The sequence below is a fragment of the Mesoplodon bidens genome (assembly GCF_964165515.1).
Source record: "Mesoplodon bidens genome assembly, chromosome: 15".
In the NCBI taxonomy this organism is placed as follows: Eukaryota; Metazoa; Chordata; class Mammalia; order Artiodactyla; family Ziphiidae; genus Mesoplodon; species Mesoplodon bidens.
The window spans coordinates 59,491,931-59,511,177 of NC_138171.1; the positions used below are offsets into that span (position 1 = coordinate 59,491,931).

At 45.1% G+C, this 19,247-nt stretch overlaps 2 protein-coding genes across 2 annotated transcripts in view; one reads left to right on the forward strand and one right to left on the reverse strand.

Annotated features, from left to right (window-relative positions):
* The window catches only part of LOC308628585 (barrier-to-autointegration factor-like), a 144,109-nt gene that overhangs the window by 26,182 nt on the left and 98,680 nt on the right, over positions 1–19,247 (reverse strand). The window lies entirely within an intron of this gene.
* USP7 (ubiquitin specific peptidase 7) overlaps positions 1–19,247 on the forward strand; it is a 56,624-nt gene that overhangs the window by 10,982 nt on the left and 26,395 nt on the right. The window contains exon 2 of the mRNA XM_081255527.1: positions 15,077–15,181. Coding sequence (XP_081111653.1) covers positions 15,077–15,181 — 105 coding nt within the window. The remainder of the gene's footprint in view (positions 1–15,076; positions 15,182–19,247) is intronic.

Here is a 19,247-nt window from a genome sequence, read left to right on the forward strand (position 1 = left end):
GGTTGAAAGAAAGGAGGTCCTAAGAGGCCAGCCAGTCTCCTTGCTTCACTGACTTCCAGCTAGTTGCGTGGTGGTGTTTCTGTGGCACATGCAGAATATCTTCCTTCTGGGCCTCTTTCCCTGACAGTGAGTTTTAAAACATGAGATAGATTCATACACACAACTTTAACAAACTGCTAATGCATTCATCGCTGGGTTGGCGAAATTGAGACCCTCAAGCCAGTGGATTTGGGGTGTCTGGAGAAGATGCAAATAAGCGAGGTAACTCTTGGGCATCCTAGTAGGGCGGACGGCCCAGAATGCAAATGATCCATAGAGATGACTGGTTCAGCTTCAAGATGTGCGGCGGCCAGCCACACAGATTCACACACTGCCATGCACGGTAAGGACAGGCGGCTGGTGGTGGCTGTGATGGTTGTGGGCTCCTGCAGGATGCCCAGGTCGTGGGGATTGTGATGTTACAGGCATGGTCCCTGGGAGCTGTCAAAAGTCTTCAGAATTATTCTCAATGGTCATTAATTACCTTGAGGGCTACGGGGAAGAGGGAAAATTAGTGCTACAAATCTTAAAGTTTTCTGTTATAGCCAGTATTTCGTTGGGAATCAGAGGCTATCATTTGAAATTTCTATTTTGATGAAGTTAAAAGTCCTATACTTTTTAAGGCCTTTTGTTCTTAAAATACTGGTTTCATTTTGGGTATGTTATCAGAGAGCTCTTGGTCACATAATTTTGTTTTAGAGCAGAAAGCGACTATTCTACCCCCCTACTCCACGGGCCAAGAAACCGTGTCTCTGGGGGCTTGAAGTGATTTAAGTAAAATTAAGTAAACCCTCAAGTCCTACGTCTCACTAGTGCTATTTCAGGGGCTCCATAGCCACCTGTGGCTCGTGGCTTCCGTATTGGGCAGCGCAGCTGTAGACCTTCTCCATCATCACAGAAAGTTCTAGCGGCAAGTTGCTGCTCCAGACCCAGCCTGTGAACTGGGTTTAGCTTTGCCTTTCTAGAAGACTGCCCTGGAGAGGATTGTTTAGAATAACAGAAAACCAGGCATTTTCTTCTGTAAAAACCTGAGAAGAAGGTTCCCCAAACTGGCTCAGCACAGCGCATACTTGGCCCTTCGCCTCAGATCGCTGCTTCAGGCCCTGGGCTGGGGGGTGGTTTACAGAGATGAAGAGGTGATAGGTGTCTTTGCAGAGGGAGAGTCAGCAGGATATAGATGGGTCACGTGAACATGTAGTTAATGCAGGATAGAAAGCGATGAATGCCACGAGAGGTGCAGAGAGAGGGTTCTGGAAGTGGGGGAGAGCAATTATGTCTGGGGGCAGGGGAGCAGGAAGGCTCCTGAGTAGTCCTGGCAGTGGCCGGAGGGGGTGGTTAGGATTTGAGTTCTGGGGGATTTGAGGTGAGAATGGCAGAGGTAAGGCCTTTGGGTAGATGAAAATAGAGGCCCCTCTCTGATTGCTGCCCATGTGCATGGATTGTAATGTACTGTGTTTCTTTGCTCTTCTCCCCTTTAGACTTTGAGGCCAGGGAGCATTCTGTTCTCTACACCTTGAACAGCAGTTTCTACCAGATAATTGAACGCACTGCATTTTTATATTTTAGTTTCAATAGGACTGGAACATGCCACCATGTTCAATGCCAAATAACCTTAATTTTACCTACTTTGGTAACCATTATAAAGGGTTAGATTTGCACCTGCCCTCCTATAAGTCTTTGTGGAAAAATGTTAGTAGTCACCATGAATTTTATTTGTATTTATTATTTATTTTTTCTAAAAAAAAGTTTATTTTTGGCTGCATCAGGTCTTAGTTGCGGCACACAGGATCTTTCCTTGAGGCATGTGGGCTCAGTAGTTATGGCACGTGGGCTTAGTTGCCCCGCGGCATGTGGGATCTCCCCGGACCAGGGATCGAGCCCACGTCCCCTGCATTGGCAGGAGGATTCTTAACCACTGCGCGACCAGGGAAGCCCCTATTACACTTCTTGTTGTCAGGATCCTGGGACAGTTTTAAAGTTGGTGAGAACCCCAAAGAGCTTCTGGGTAGGTGGGTTATAGCTATCATTATTTGCCAAATTAGAAATTAAAAGTCTTAATTATTCATTTAAAAATAATAAACCGGTACATAGTAACACATTTAACATACTGCTTGTTTTGGGTTTTTTTTTGGCCACGCTGTGCAGCTTGCAGGATCTTAGTTTCCCAACCAAAGATTGAACCTGTGTCCCCAGCAGTGAAAACACTGAGTCCTAACCACTGGACCGCCAGGGAATTCCCACATTTAACATGCTTTTTATAGGAAATATTTTCTAAAACAAAAATTTAATGAGGAATGGCATTGTTCATACATTTTGCAGATTTCTTTATTATCTGGCTTGGTAGAAGACAGCTGGATTCTCGTATATCTGGTGCTGTCAGTTGCAATGTAAATTTTACTGGAAATATAAAGCAAACCCAGTCTTACAGAGGTATAGCCTTTTCAGGTAACTGTGGCAATTCTTTCATACTACATCAAAATTTGGTAGCTTCTTAAGGTTGATTACAGCATGCAGTTTGAAACCCTATGATTAACTTATCGTGCTCTATTACATTAAAATTTATTGGTTTGTCTTGTACTTTGAATGGAGCATTTCTAATACCATTCATTGGTCATTTGGAAAATACTGATTCAGAGTTATACAGATCTTTTAAATGTTGGCATATTTCATTATACAGTTACATTAAAAAGTCCTTAAAATACCACATTCATGTGTGTAACAGCCTACCTAACTAGGTACGGGGCTGTAGTTGTAACTCCAGAAACCTCACTGGCACAAAGAGAGCAGTGACTTTTGTCCTGTATGTAAGAGTCTTACTACTGTCTGGCAGAGGATGAAGATGGTTGGATGATAATTAGCTAGTGGCAGCCTAGTTGTCCGCAGCAGCTGACGCCATGGGGACGGGCAGCAGGCAGTGTTGGGTGGTCTCCTGCAATGGGAAATTGTCCTCTGGTCCCCCTCACACTTAAAGGTGTATGTAAGATGGTCCTGTTAAGATGAGTAACAGGTATTTTGTGAGAATTCAAGGAGAGCGTGCTTAAACCAGAGGTAATTGTGATTTTGATTATTTTGCTTTCTATTCCTCCATCATGGCCAGCATTCCACTTGTTTATTGTTTGCGTCTTTCCCCCCATTTTCTCCATTTTCCAGTAGCTTGTGTGGAACAGTTGGAACTCTTTGGGAATCGGTCTGATTTTTTTTTTTTTTTGGCAGTACGTGGGCCTCTCACTGTTGTGGCCTCTCCTGCTGCGGAGCACAGGCTGCGGACGCGCAGGCTCAGCGGCCATGGCTCACAGGCCCAGCTGCTCCGCGGCATGTGGGATCTTCCCAGACCGGGGCACGAACCCGTGTCCTTTGCATTGGCAGGCGGATGCTCAACCACTGCGCCACCAGGGAAGCCCAATTGGTCTGAATTTAAACGTAGCTTATGAAGTAGCACACCTTATTTATGTATGTGAGTTTACTGGAGCAAAGGGTGTGTCTGACCTCCCATTTTCCTGGCTTTTTGACGTTTTTGACTCCCTCTCTCCTCAAAGAACAGGAGCTGTGATGCACACATTTGTGTACAAGACCACCCGAACAAAGGTCCTGAGGCAAAAAGACTCAGACCTGTATATCTTTTATGCTCTCTCAGTTCTCTTTTCCCAAATGGTTAAAGATCTGAACCCATATCCCGAGGCAGTGCTTATTTAAAGAGTCAGTAAATCATTTCTTATTCTCCCTGCCCTCCAGGTGTTTTTTTCCTTTGTTTTTCTTTCGTTGTTTTTCTTTTGCCTTTGGGATGAATGGCTCTGAGTTTCAGCACAGGTGTGGGTCTGCGTAACCCAGAACCTCCCCTCACGCTGTGCTGGTCGTGTCTCCACCATGGCCATGCTACCCATCCCGTACAGGTTTGTCATTTTGCAGATGTCAAGAAAATGGAATCATACAGCATGTAACCTAATCAGTAGTGCTTTTTATTGCTGCTTCCATTCTGTTCCATGGAGGGACACCTGGGTTGTCTCCAGTTTTTGGCAGTTACAAATGAAGCCATTATAAATACCCGTATTCAGGTTTTTGTGTGAACATGAGTTTTCGTTTCTTTAGAGGAAGGTGTAGAGTTGTTGTGTGAGGTATGCTTCGTGAGAAACTGCCACCTGCTTCCCAGGTGCCCATGCCCGTGCCCTCTCACCATGTCCCATTGATCTTCATCCTCACCAGCACTCGAGCGTCAGCATTTTTCACTTTAGTCATCCCGGTAGGTGAGTAGTGGTTTTAATTTGGAGGTGTCTAATAGCTCATAGTCACACATCTTTTTATGTATTTATTTGCCATCCCTATACCCTCTATAAAGTGTCTGTTCAACTATTTGGGGGTTTTTTTGTTTTGTTTTTTCTGTCAAGTTTGGAGAGCTCTGTATATATTTGATATAAGTCCTTTGTCAGATAGGTGATTTGCAAATATTTTCTCCCAGTCTGTAGCATGTCTGTTTATTCTCTTAACAGTGTCTTTCCAGAGAAGTCCAGCTTATCAAAATTTTTTTCTATGGATCTTGCTTTTGGTGTTATGTCTAAGAATTCTTTGCCATGTCTCACGTGATTACTTCTAAAGTTTAAATCTGTGTTCATCTATGGTCCGTTATCAGTTAGTATTTGTATAAGGTGTGAGGTTGGAGTTCTTTTTTAATTTTTGCCTATGGATGTCCAACTGTTGAAAAGACTGCTGTCCCTTTCCATTGAATTACTTACACCTTTGTCACAAATCAAGTAGTAATGTTTACATGGGCCTATTTGCGGACTCTCCTGTCCCGTTGATCTGTGTCTACATAACACAGCACCATCTTGATTACTGAAGCTTTATAGTGAGTCTCACAATCGGGTAGTGTAATTCCTCAAACTGTGTTCTTTTCAAAATTGTTTCACTCTGCTGGATTGTGATTGGAATTGTGTTCAAATATACCGATTAATTTCAGGAAAGCTGACACCTTCGATATGCCTTCCAGCCCTTGAACACCATATGTCTTCTGCTCCCGTGACTTTACCTGGGGAACTAGTCTTCCTCCCAGGAACTTTTTTTTTTTTTTTTTTTGTTGCGGTACGCGGGCCTCTCACTGTTGTGGCCTCTCGCGTTGCGGAGCACAGGCTCCGGACGCACAGGCTCAGCGGCCATGGCTCACGGGCCCAGCCACTCCGCGCGGCTTGTGGATCCTCCTGGTCCGGGGCACGAACCCGTGTCCCCTGCATCGGCAGGCGGACTCTCAACCACTGCGCCACCAGGGAAGCCCCCTCCCAGGAACTTTTAAACACTTTCTTTGGCCACTCGTTTTTTAGAAGGTCTTGAAAGTTAGGTGTTCCTTGACAGTCCGGGTGGGTCCCCTCAAAAGGAGGGTAAGGTCTGAGTGGTGGTCTGCTGACACCAACGTGGGAAAAAAAACCAGAAACAGCTTGGTCCTCTGTCCTAGGCTATTCTGTTTGTGGCTTTTATACAAATAAAGGAACTCATTTGAAATGGGCTGTGCTTGACTAGTTTTTAAAAGTTTTAGTTAGCACAATCACAGTATGTTTAAAATCTCTCCTCTACTTCTGACCCCAATCCTCAACCCCCAAATTTCCTTGTCTTTTTAAGTAGTTCTAAAGAAAATCCAGGCATTTAAGAGAGGATGCTGCCATTTGCCCAGGTGTAAAAGGACCTTCAAAGTCACAAATAATCTAGGTAATCCCTTTGTTCTGGGATCCTTTTGTTCCCACTCCCTGCTGCCCCCAAATGGGCAGCTGCTGTACCCTTTTCTTTCTCTGATACAACCTTTTTTTTTTTTTTAAGTCTTTATTGAATTTGTTAAAATATTGCTTCTGTTCTGTTTTGGTTTTTTGGTCTCGGCATGTGGGATCCCAGCTCCCCAGGGATGGAACCTGTACCCTCTGCATTGGAAGGCGAAGTCTCAACCCCTGGACTGCTAGGGAAGTCCCCACTGGTACAGCCTTTATGGGCTGCTTGAGGTGGTGTCAGGCCTTAGGCAGTACTTTGGTTGTGCCTTTCTGCATCGTGCTTTGCTTTGCTTCGTGTGTGTGGGTGGTTTTACCTTTATTATAAAGGCAGTACGTATTCATGGAGACATTAAAACAACATGGAAGCAAGAAGGCAAGAAAGACTCCATCCCTCGGTGAACATAGGTACTTAATGTACGGCGGGCGTTGTCCTGTTTTTCACCCCGTCCACGTGTACAGCCTCCTTCACTCTGTAAGGACATCCTGCTGATTGATTCGTCTCCTGGTGGACATTGTCCCGTAATATAGTTGTACTTTCCTTAAAACTACATGAATGTAGAGTGAATTTATGTACATAAATAAATTTTGTAGATAAAGGGGTTTTTCAAACACCAAAAATGTTTAATATTTTTAGAGAAATACTGCAGAAAATGGAACACTTACACCTGATTCAGTTGTTCAGTGTACACATCATTCACTATGCCGGGCCCTCAAACAGCTGTGATTTGTGGAACTATTTGTTTCCACTCAAAATAGCCCGTTTCTGTCCAGTTCTTGTCTTCCCCCCGCCCCCAATACAGCCTTATTGAGATTGTATATATCCTGCAATTCACTCATACAATTCAATGGCTTTTAATAAATATATTCACCCATCACTACAGTCAAGTTATCATGCCAAAAAGAGACCCCTGCACTCCTTAGCCATCACCCTTCCACTCTCCCTCCCAGCTCTAGGCAAACACTGATCTGCCTTTTGTCTTTGTGTGTGTGCTTGTTCTGGACACTTTATATGAATAAATGGCGCCATACAATATATGGCCCTTAGAATTAATGGGCATTTATGTTTTAAGTTTTTCTCTGTAAAAAAATGGTGCTTCAGTGTAAGAAATATGCTTGTATATATCTTTGGGCATGTATGCTAGTTTCCTTGGAATGGATATCTAGAAATGGCGTTTTGAGTGAAAGAATATTTGACTTTGGTTTTAATAAATACTGCCTTTGGGGAGAATAATTTGACTATAAATTTAGACTTTAGCCATTTGACACCACCCATTTTGTGATGCGAGACCCTCAATATCTATGGGCATTTCCGATATTTTTCACTGTTAATCTGGTAGATGAAAAGTGGTATTGTGTTAATTAGGAAAGTTGAGCAGATTTGTTATTTGTATTTCTTAAGAATTTCTCCTTGTTGTAGTTGCATTGTCTCTTCTTGATTTTAGGATCTCTGCGTGTTCTGCATATTGATCCTTTGGCTCCTGTGGGTTGCTGATACTTTCTGCCTTCATCCTGTAGCTTCTGTGCAGCTCCGTCTGTGCTGGGCTTGCTGGGACTTGTTTTTCCTTTCCACAAGTGGACTGCCCTACCCAATATAGCAGATAAGACCAGATGTGTAAGCGAGCAGCACGGACATAATTATAAGCTCCTCAGTCGAGCGGGGTGTACACCCCTCTCCGTGCCCGGCCAGTGTCCACTCAGTCATCAGTCATGGTTTGTGGGACAGACGTGATGGCAGTTAGCATATGATCCTCTAAAAACAGATGATTTTTACATAGTGAAGCCAAACTGAAGACCCCAAACAAATAGTTTTATTTAAGGAACACAGACTTATACGTGTCCTCCTTTGGGGCTTTATTTTCATATAACTAATTTAAATCAGGATTATTTAAGAGTATAGAGCTAACTGTTGGGTTTCAATACAGAGTCTACTTTGAATCCTCAGACTCTCCCCAGGGCAGGACCACCACCCGCAAGTGGACTTTCAGCTCCCTTCCTGGGGCAGGCACGGAGCCAATTCATATAAAAATCAAAATAAAACCAGAACACCGTTGTGGTATTGATTGAGCCACGGACGGTTTCATTGTTAATATGACCGAAGGAATTCAGAGAGTCACTGGAGGCAGCCCTGCCAACTTGGCAGGGGCAAGATAGCCCAAAACCACACCTCACGCACATCCTCCACAGGGCAGCAGAGGCACTTCTGATGGGGCTCTGCTGCCTGTGATGATGAGGACAGGCTTGATCAGATGGCTGCCTGGGGCTGGCACCCAGGGTCCAAGCACCGGCACCATCTCAGTTCTGACCCACCTGGTTTTGAGTGTCACAGTGCTTTCAGGGCCACCGGTCGTTTCCTCTTCATTTGGTGGGACATAGGCTTGACGCGAACATTCGGAGATTTTCAAGGCCCTGCCCACCCCTCTACCTGAGCCTCATCTCCCACCTCCTCCCTTGCCCATTGCCTTGCTCCTGGTCACTCTGGAACTGTGTGGAAGGTGCTTCTTCAGGATCTCTGCCCAGCCGGCTCCCTTCACTCTCTGGTCCTGGCCCGGATGTCCAAGGCCTGTGGCTCTGTTTTCCCCTCTGTCGCATTAGCCCTCTTGTGTGAGGGCTGCTTATCTGTTCCTTCCTGAAACCCAGGGCGCAGCCTGCTCTTGACACATCAAGACACTTGGCAAGTAGGGCGACTGACTCCTGTGAGAAGAGGGCACCCACCCTCAGCCTCTACCTCCCAAGTTACTCGTGTGTGGAGAAGACCAGTGTTAGGAAAACAGTCATTAGAACATCGCCCTCGTTACTGTAATTGCAGGCAAATAGGGTGTGCCCGGGGTGGGGGTGGGGGAATGAAATCCTTGTAATGCAGTAGTGGATTAGAAATGATGTTTTTGAAGCATAGTTGCAGTTTTCCACTTCTAAGAGGTTTCACAGAGGGATTGAGGGCTGGAAAGCACTTGGGCACTTCCTCACGGCCCACGGGCACAGTGGTCCTTGTCTGACTGGGGGGCGGGGGTGAGCTTGTTGGCTAATGGACCCTGCTGCCTGGTCAGCACCTACTCCTTTCCACCCAGTGGCTGCCAGGACTGGTAAACCTGGGCGAGAGCAGAGACAGCTCAGACCTGCGACTTTGCTCCATACCTTTGTATCCTTGGTTACCTCCAGGTTCTGCCCAAGGACTGGATCTGGATCTGTTCCCCAGTCTGTGCGAGGCCTGGCTTTGCCTGAGAATTCCCCCACAGGGGACTGGAGTTGACACAGAGCCGTTGAGTTCTCCCACAGAATTGTAGGTTTTCTGGGGGCGCCCAGAGCTGTTTCCCAGCACCTGGGAGGTTCTGGTTTCTTGGGGAGCGTGATAGCTGACACCTGTGGGTGCTTGCTTTTGTGGAAGCCTTCCCAGTCCCCCACCCCCCCTCCCTCTAATCAGCTCAGCTTCTCAGCTGGGCTTAGTAGGAGTGGTACATCTTCTGTCTCTCACCTTCAGGTTATCAGATGTCTCTTTGCTTCTTTGAGCTTACAGCCAGGTTTTTTTAGGATCAGAACATTGGGAAATCGATTATATCTGAATTCTTGAAAATAAGCGATGGCTCTAGAAGAGTTCTCCTGAGCAGCATGAGAACTTGGTGCAGGAGGCTCTGCAGGGCCACTTGGTAGTGGCTTTGGATGCGTTGATCTTTGCCACTGGGAAAGAGCACTGCTTGTGGAGCTCAGTGTGTGAGAAGGATGACCCTGACGGATGGCCACACAGTTACACGGCGTGCCGCAGGACAAAGTCGTTGTACAGTTGTTTGCTTGTAGTGTCACTCAGATGGCCAAAAGATGGTGGTGGTGGCTGGGAAGAGTCATCTGTAGGGGAATGGGTGAGTAGATCGTGACATAATGGTATGGTGCTATTCAAAATCAAATCCATGTACGCATATCTGTATGGATCCTGAATTGGGATCCACGTATTGTGAATAGTAAAAGTGCTTGTACCTTGTGCACGTGTATGTACATGAACATTGGGAATGCCTTCCTTCTACTTAGACTCAGAGGCAGGGAGGTCACTGTTTCCCTTTATTCATCGCTGCACCCCTTGCCTTGCTTCTGTGAGCATTTCATTCATTCTGTAAAATCCTGAAGTAAAAATACCTGTCTCTTTGCTCAGGACCTGTACAAAAATGTTTACAGCTGCTTTATTCATAATGCCTCCAGACTGGAAGCAACCTGGATGTTGCCGCTATCTGAGTGAGCAGGTAGTGGCATGTCCTTGCCACAGAACCCTTTTAGCAGGATAAAGGAATGCACTGTCGGCGTGAGTCTGAAGGGAATTGTGCTGAGTGTCAGAAGATGCTCCATAAGCTTACTTAGACACCCTGTGTCCATTCTTGAAATGGCAGATTGTGGATATGGAGAAGATTGGCCATTGCCAGGGGTTTGGGGCGGGCACAGAAGGGAGGTGGGTGTGGCCATAAAAGCACCACCTGAGGGTCCTTGTGCTGGGCTGCTCAGTATCTTGAGTGTGGGGAACACACAGACCTCACATCATGAAATGCATGCAAGTGAATAGGAGGAGGGTCAGTATACTGTCGCCCTCCCAGTTGTGATATTGCACTAACATTTTGCAAAATGGTGAGAGTAGGCATTTTTAAAGTATTTGTGGCTAAAGAACTTTTCACAGCATTGTGCCTCCTTGCTCAGGACTTCCTTCTTTATTTTTTCCTGACTGGTGCCTCTGGCTCCATTCAGGAGCTCCATCTAACATACTTTATCTCAGGGTGAGCACTCCTCCTTAGGGAAGGGCCACTCCTGTCTCATGGAGGAAAAGCAAAGAGAGTAGCGGCTCCACAGCTTACAGGCCCAGGGCAACATCCCTCACGGTCCAGCCGGGACCCTGGGTCCATCTGTAAACACCCCACTCTGCCTGATCCCAGGCTATGATCACTGCCTGAGAATGTTTATACAGCGCCCAGCACACAATAGGGACCAGTACTTGGGAGTTACTTATTTGTGAAATCCTTGGAGCAGACGTTAGATCCTTCTCATGTGCCCAGTGTTTCCTCTGCTGCTCCTGCCCCAGCATAGACACCAGCCCTCCCTCCCAGGCCGGCCCCTCCTGAAGAGCTATGCTCTGTGCACCCACCCAGTGTCTGTGTGGGAGACTTTCTTTCGTATCGCAGCTCTAAGCTGCCTTTCTCTCTACCTTTAATTATGTGAGAATTTCAGACATGTTTGTATGGATGCTTCATGCTGAAAATTTTCCTGTATAAGTTTAATATCAGCTATATATATTCCTTACCTCTTAGGCTTGAGGGTTTCTTATGTTCTCTTTTTAAAAATAAACTTGAAATTTTAGGTTAATTTTAGATGTACAGGAAAGTTAGTAGAGTGTGTTCCCATGGACCCCTCACCTGGTTTCCCCCACCAGCAACTTACATCAACACCTGGGGGAACTAGTAACTCCAGACTTCTTTCCCCCGCACTGATACTCTCTGTTTTGAAGGTGATCGTGTAAATTGATGAGGTTGTTTGAATATGCTTCTGGCCCTAATTTTGTGGGGAGCTTTAAAAAAAAAAAAAAAAGAATTCTGAGGGAGAGCTCCTGGAGATTCTGTGCAGTCACTCTGATGTGGCTGAGAGAACCCTCCCCCTCCCCCAGAAGATTCTGCTGCAGAGCCATGCAGACATGGCAGGGAACCATGGGCTTGGACCAGAAGGTGACTCAGGAGCTCAGATTGGGGGCCTTACGCCACTAATGGATTTTCAGAACCAATATGCCATTTCTGAACAGTCCTTCTGCAGTATATTTGGACTTGCAGAAAGATATCAGTGTTCTAATTTACCTTGATAACCCCTATTTTATGTAATATTCTTTAAAATGGATTCAGTGCTAGGAGAGAGGAGAGGAGGAGGACCAAGCAGAAGTCTGGGGGTTTTGACTTGGAAGTCAGGGTAAACTGGTAGACTGGGGTGTAAGATGTGCTGGTTAGGCTCTGCTTGACCAATTCAGGGACCGAGTGTTGGCCCATGGCCTCTGGTAATCCATGTGTTCTGCCCTTTTAACTGAGCCGTGGTTTTGCTCACTGGGTTGTATCACTAGTTGGGACTTTTGAGGAGAAATCTGGGGGGCTGAGTGGAGAGTGACTCTGGGGCATGGCTGGATCTTCGTTGCCCAGGTACCTCCTGGTGGCAGTGTATAGACTCTTAGTTGGAAGACCGTGAGGTGGGTTTAATGGGGTTGTTTGGTTCCCTCTACCCAGCCTTTTGGAGAGAGGTTTGAGAAATCTTTGTGAAGTGATAGAAAATGTCAAGGCCAACAATTTGGAATTTTCTATTTTTCTCATCCAGGAGTGAGATTCAGGTGCTAAATCAGCACCACATCATTTCCATAGCAATTGGCCAGTGTTCTCTGGGGTCAGTAGCTCTGGGTTGTGACATCACAAACGGAAGTCTGTGGGGAGAAAAGCTGGATGTAAGCACAGACATCCTCAGTAAAAGAGGAGGAAATATAGGTTTTGTAACTAAACAAGGGAGCCTTTTGTGTTTCTAAAGTCACTTTTTAAAAAAGGTATTTTGTGCCACATATATATTAAAATATGCTGCTGGTACTTATCACAAGGTTGTTGTCAAAAGGCTTACCAGTCATGAGTAATGGAAATGATCTCCTTTTGTATTTTCTGGGTGTCGTGTATATATTTCGGAATGATAATTGCTCTCCTCCCCTCCTTGACATTTAAGTATATCAGAGACCTTTTTGTCTATGTGTTTGAGGCATATCATATTGTCATTGGTATTTGCAACTGTTGTGTGTCAAAAAAATTAGTGTTGTAGTTCATATTTGGCCAAATGAGAGTTAATACATTGGGAAAATTCCAACTAAGCAGGATATAAAATTCAGGAACAGGATCACTTTATATAAAGTGATAAATGTATGTACGTGCCAATCTTGCACTTCTTCCTTGATGATAAAGACAGCCTTATCATTTAGGATATTTCTGGAAGCTTAATACAGATTGTGGTATCAGGCGCTTTCATCATTTAATTCTGGTCCAGGGACTTACCGTGTCTTAATTAAATTTTTAATCCTCTTGTTGAACTAACTCATTTTTATGAGAAGCTTTTTTTAACTGGATATTCAGTCCCTTAGGAGCTAGACTTGAGTCGCCAACCTTTTCTCCAAGGGTCCCGTGGCAGTTGGTTGGGAGGGCCTGTTGCTGGACAGGTTCCTCATGTACATGCTGGGCCAACCAGGAGCTTTTTGCATTTTCACAGCCACCAGCCTGGACCACCGTCTCCAGGCCTGTGAAGGGTGGAAAGTTGGTCAGCCCAGCAGGAATGTGTACCCATCATGTGTAAAAGATGGGACATTGCTCAGGAGCACCTGGTTCAGCTGCAGAACCCTACCTGCCTTGCCCTTTAGGAGCCACCTGCAGAGAAACCTTTGTCATTTTTGCATTCGTGCGTTATAGACCTTGTTTTAAAGCTCTTGCCGTAGGCTGGATTTGAACTGAGGAACTAAATTAAAAGTAACAGGCATACGTCAAGCAAATTACTTTAAGATTTATAGTGCATTCATGTGATGTGTGTGTGTGTGTCTGCAGTGAAGAATCACTCTACTGCTGCTTCTACAGAATCTCTTACTAGTTTGTGTTCTCCCAGTGTTTGCTTATTGGTATAAAGGGAAATAAGAATGTACACACTCTTATTCCAACGTAGTCTCTCTCTTTTATAGCAAGCGTTGCATATGATGATATATATTGCTTGTTTAAAAACTTATACTCAGAACATTTCATATAGGTACACTGAGAACCTTAAAAAAAAGCTGTTGCATAATATTCCATTGGTGGAATGTGCTGTTTATTTCAAAGGCCTTCATAGGGTTTTTCCTCATAAAATATTTTGTATGATGGTTTGAGGTGGTTAATATATACGTGCACATATATATTAATATTTATTTATTTATTTTTGGTGCCACACCGCGAGGCCTGCAGGATATCTTAGTTCCCTGACCGGGGATTGAACTTGGGCCCTCGGCAGTGAAAGTGCAGAGTCCTAACCACTGGATCGCCAGGGAATTCCCTGAAATGGTTAATTTAGGAGGGTAAATGTGGAAATTCTGTCAAAGCACCCAATGTTTAGGGGCTTCCCTGGTGGCGCAGTGGTTGAGAGTCTGCCTGCCGATGCAGGGGACACGGGTTCGTGCCCCGTTCCGGGAAGATCCCACATGCCGCGGAGGGGCTGGGCCCGTGAACCATGGCCGCTGAGCCTGCGCGTCCAGAGCCTGTGCTCCGCAACGGGAGAGGCCACAGCAGTGAGAGGCCCGCATACCGCAAAAAAAAAAAAAAAAAAAAAGCACCCAATGTTTCATTTTGCTTTTTAAGCGTGTAAGTTTTAGAGTTCAAGCTAGTTAAGCAACAGGAAAAGGAATTTCTCCTTTCCCTACTTCCCTCCCTCAGTTTTTCTGTCAGGATGTCATGGTTGAGGGATCAGTTTAAAAATTTATGTTTTCATAGACAGCTTTTAGCACAATTGCTAGTTAAGTGTATATATTGATATTTAATAAAACAAAAGTATCAGGAGTGGCAGTGGTCTAAATTTGAGTAGTAATACCTGTTTCTTAGCTTCCAAGGATTTCTAACGTGTGTCTTGAGATGCTTAAGAAGGAAAAATGGATGGTTTATATTCAGGAATTACTTGAGAAAAGTAACCTGACAATTGGAGTTTGGAGTTTGTCTAGAGGGGAAAGGGGAGGATGCTCTCCATGGTGCTGAATCAGACTGACTGCTGATCCTAATGGTGTAAAGGCTCTGAGTATTGGAGTCCAAGGACACAACTATGCAGCTATTTAAAAAACCGCATCTCCTGTTTGTAGTTGAGACACTTAATTTCTATTGGAGTGTCTGATTTGCCAAGGAAATCCGACTGTACAGGCAAACAGAACAGCATTAGTTGCAGTGAGCTATTCTGACATGCTGGAAGGACAGGATTTAAATATGGGCAGTAGAGGCTGTTTAAATCCTAAATCCCGCCAAAGGCTTTTTAAAATTCTTCTTTTAAACCGTGGACCTATGTCAAAATAAAGGTCATTGCAAATGGAGCTGATCATTGTGAGGTGTAATGTGTTTTCAAGTCCCATTTAGCATTTTGAAAGAAACAAAAGTTTATATTTAGTAAACATATTAGTAAATACCTTTTGGGTTAAAGTGCAATTATTTGGGCACAATTGGAACTTAATAGTGACTGGAAATTGTCAAAGTACAAATTTTTAATCTAATCGAAGCCATGAAGGTAAAAATCATGGAATTTCTTTGTTTTCTTTAAAGCTGGAGATACAGATGACCCACCAAGAATTACTCAAAACCCTGTTATCAACGGGAATGTAGCCATGAGTGATGGACACAACAACACAGAGGAAGACATGGAGGACGGTAAGTGCCTGGGCTTTGTTTACGCGCATCGGGCAAAAAACTGTCGGAAACAGACATTTCTTCCTTGAGTACTTCTGAGTTTCTCAAGAGTAGCTAGTTTTCAGGAGGTGGTATCTGAGGAAAATTTAGGAGCCTGTTTTGGTTTCAAATTTCAAGGTTGCCTACAAATTTCAAGGTAAGTTGATTTTCCCCAGCCTAGGAGAGAAGGTTGAAATACAGGAGTTTGTAATAGATGGGTATTTGCTCAGGCCTGCAGTTAATTTTCCAGCCACTCCTAGTATTCAGAACACAAGTATATCTTACTGTCCTTTCCTTCTCGTCTGCAGCACGATACTTCTAGACACTGGAACGTGGCTTTCCATTGCATTCTTATTGTAGCAAGTATATCAGTTGTTTGTAGCTAATAATCCCTCCCCACTCCGGTTAGGTGTGAAACGAGAATCGAGCTTTGGGCTTTGTCCCCCAGGCTGAGTTTTGGTCTTTATCTTCTCTGTGTAAAGTGTATGCATTTGTACATGCATGGACATTTTGTGCCTAGGAAAGCCTTTCTTTTGAGGCTATTTCTTCGCTATAATTTATCAGACTGTGTGACCTGTGCATTTGCCAGGTCGAAATCATGAGAAGGTAGCAGCCAGGAATCACTTTATGCAGCCCCTGGAATCTTGCAGTGTAATATGAAACCATGTTCTGTCAAAAGCATGTCCATCAATCCTCATGAGGGTTGTGTCCTTCCCAGGGGTGTAACGGGGCAGTTGAAAGAAACCGTCAGTCACGGGCTGCACCACCAGAAGGACTGCTGTTCAGACCTCCTGCCAAAAGTTCAGCCTCCATGAGAAACTGCAGCCGTAGTTGAGAGTTCTCTCACAGTGCGGTTTACCCCTGGCAGCTGGCTGAGGCAATATCTGAGGAAGGTAAAGAGGCGTGGTCTGACCCGCTGCTTTGTTACCTGTGGAGTGCACTTTCCACCGCAGATGAGGGCAACGGTGTGGGTGTGGTCTCTTGGTTGCTGGGCTCTTGGTTTTATTTCAGACCCCGGAGGTGCCAAAAGAGGTTCAGAGAGTGCAGTTGGGAAGGCATGACCAGGTCTGATGTACCAGGCGTGAGTCAGGAATCGATTGTAGTCTCTCCTGGAGCAGTGAGCGGTCCAATCCAATCAGAGCCCTCCCGGTCTGGTTTCCACAGAGCAATTTCATTCTCATTTTTCCCCAGGTGTTTTTACGGGGAGGGCTTGGGAGGAGACAGATGTGGATAAAAGGGCAGGTTTTGTTGGCCTCTGATGCCTTTTTTGGTGGATCCTTCTTTGTTGGAAGGGACTGTCCTGTGCCTTGTAGGATGGCAGTGTCACCCATCACCCCCCCCACCCACCCCACCCCCCTCATCCCCCCCATGCAGTTGTGATAACCGAAAATGTCTCTAAACATGGCTAGAAGTCTCCTGGGGGCCCCAGATTGCCTCATATGAGAATCAATAAGGAGATCATAATGTACATAAAATCCCTTTTGAGGCAAATTTTACTAAATTATTAGTAGTAAATAATGGTGCTATAGAACCTAAAAGTAGAAATGCTCCTACTGCGAATTACCAGACGGGAAAAACACGTTACAGGAGAGAGTAGAAGTGATCTTCAGTAACGCTTTGTTCCTGGCCTTTCGAAAGGCCCAGGGTCAGGAGAGAGAAAGATCGTATCTATGGCAAGGCGGGCGGGAGGGAGGTGGTTCTGTTTCTAGGAGTAGAAGCCTTTGTTTACAGCAGCGTTTTCCCAGCAGTGATAGGTGTTTTGAAACACTTAATGGCAGGATATGTGCGTTGTGAAAAGTGATCAGAAATCTAGGAAGTCTGAGGAGTGCTGGCTTAAGCATGTTTCTTAAAGTACAACTAAGCCGTCAGCCTCCTAACATCTTTCTCCGAAAGACTTTTTTTGTTAATGATTCCCCAAGCCTCTGAACGTTAGAATCTGTTTTTGCTGAATCTCCTTTTAACATCTCTGGAGGGCACACAGTATGGGAAACACTGGGTTAGAATCCGATTTGTACAGAGAGGCCTTCTTAGTAGGGGGAGTTTCTTACACAGTAGTTGAGTGGCTAACAACACAGGTTGGAAAAATGTTTAGTAGAGGTAGAGAGTGATTGTTGTAGATCTAGATTGTTGGTACCCGTGGAAAAAAAACTTATTTCTGGGAATTAACTAGGATTTGCAAAGACTTGTATTAGAATGAATAATTGATGTTTGATACAGTTACTGCAAGAGCGCCATTTGGGGAAACCTCAGGGCCACCTTTCTTTTTAAAAGACCTAAAGTGGTGGGTTATCGAGATTTCTGACAAAATGTGTGAGGGCAGCAGGTAGCACGAGCTTGCCATCCTGTCATTTACGATAAGATGCTGGAGTAGGTAAGTCAGTGCTCTGTGGTGTTCCGACAGGTTAGAGTCTCTGTTTGGATGAAACACTAATCCTGGAGGATACAGGGTATCCTTCATAATCCCAAGTATACTACTTTTACCAAAAAAAAAAAAAGTTTTGTTTTGAAGCAATTATAGATACAGAGGAAGCTGCACAAATAGTACATGGAGTCCCGCGTACCTTCCTTCCATTTTTTCATGTAGCTCCCTTAAGGGAGGGTAACAAGGCCGGCCCTATCTGCCAGAGATGAGTTTCATGTCTTCTTCTCTTTTGTAGACCCTCCTGTCTTGACCTGGTATTTAATACAGCTTTTCAGTTATTCAGTTAGTATGAAGAGTTTGGAAGGCAGCTGTGCTCACCTCTGTACCACCAAAGCCACACAGTATGAAGAGCTTGGAGCTATGGGGTGGTGACGTTTTTATTCACATGAAATCTCATGTTAAACTTCCTAATTAGCATACTTTGGAAGATAATCCTGTGCCTTGAACATGAGGCAGAATCTCACATCTAGTATGTGATTCAGCAAGTGTGAACTGCACATGGGGGCCAGGGTGGCGCCAGGCTCAAGACCCAGAACCTTGGCCTTGAAGGGCTGGCCCGCTCCTGGTTGCATGCTGTGCTGAGCTCACCATCGTGTGGTCCTATTTAATTTAAGATTAATTGAGGAATTTGACTAAAGTGTCGGGAGGAAGAGCAAAAAGCCATTTATAATGTGTATCATTTTTTTGTCTGTATAAAACTGTAATCCTACAAAGACCTGAATGGTAACTGACAGTCAAGTAGGTGAGTTAGGAGAGAGGGAGGGCCTTGTGACATGATGTCCTTAGGTCCCATGAGTGTGTCCTGCCATCACTGTACAGCAGGCCGGTTTTATTGGGCTCTGCGTTTGGTCACCTAAACTCTAGGATGGCAGTTTACAAACCAGAGGTAGGTCACTGTGCTCAGTGTCCAGATCTTGGGTACTAAGACCCCCCTGTGCTCACTTCGTAACACCTTGGATGAGATAAGCCACTTAACCTCAGCAAGCCTCGGTTTCTTCATCTGTAAAGTGGGAATTAAGTAACACCTGCCCTTGCCTACCTTGTGGGGTTTAGATGCTGCTCAAATATGATTTGTGTGGCTGTGGAGGAGTGGCCCACTCTTCTCCTCAGCCTTTCTGGACCTCATTCTCTGGAGCAAGTTTCTTGTCTTTTCCGTGGACTCTCATCTGTGCAAGGGATCAGGGTAATACCTGCCCCTTGAGGAGGCTCGAATGCAAAACGCCCCCGTCCAGCTGCTCTTCCTTTGAGGGCCTCTCTGCTAACAGCTGAGCCAGGTTACGGGTAATAAAAAAAAAAAAAAGGTGGGGACGGAGAGCCTTTAAACGAAGATAAAAGTGCTGTTACACATCCTTTTGGGTTTTATTTCTCTGGTAAAGAATACTACCCTCTCATGAGGACTGATGGACATGTTTTCTTAAGAACAAATTCAGTCACAGCGGAGGCAGTTCTATGTGTGGAGAAGTCTGCACCGCAGTGACCTGAGTGAAGTGTAGAGACGGGCTGAGGGCATAGACCTGCGAACCCCACTTTGTGCGTGGGGTCAGGGATGTCAAAGTAGCACCTGCTTCTCAGCCAGAGAAGGCCTTCCTGTTATTCTATAGACCAAGTGTGGCCCTTGGCCCCTGG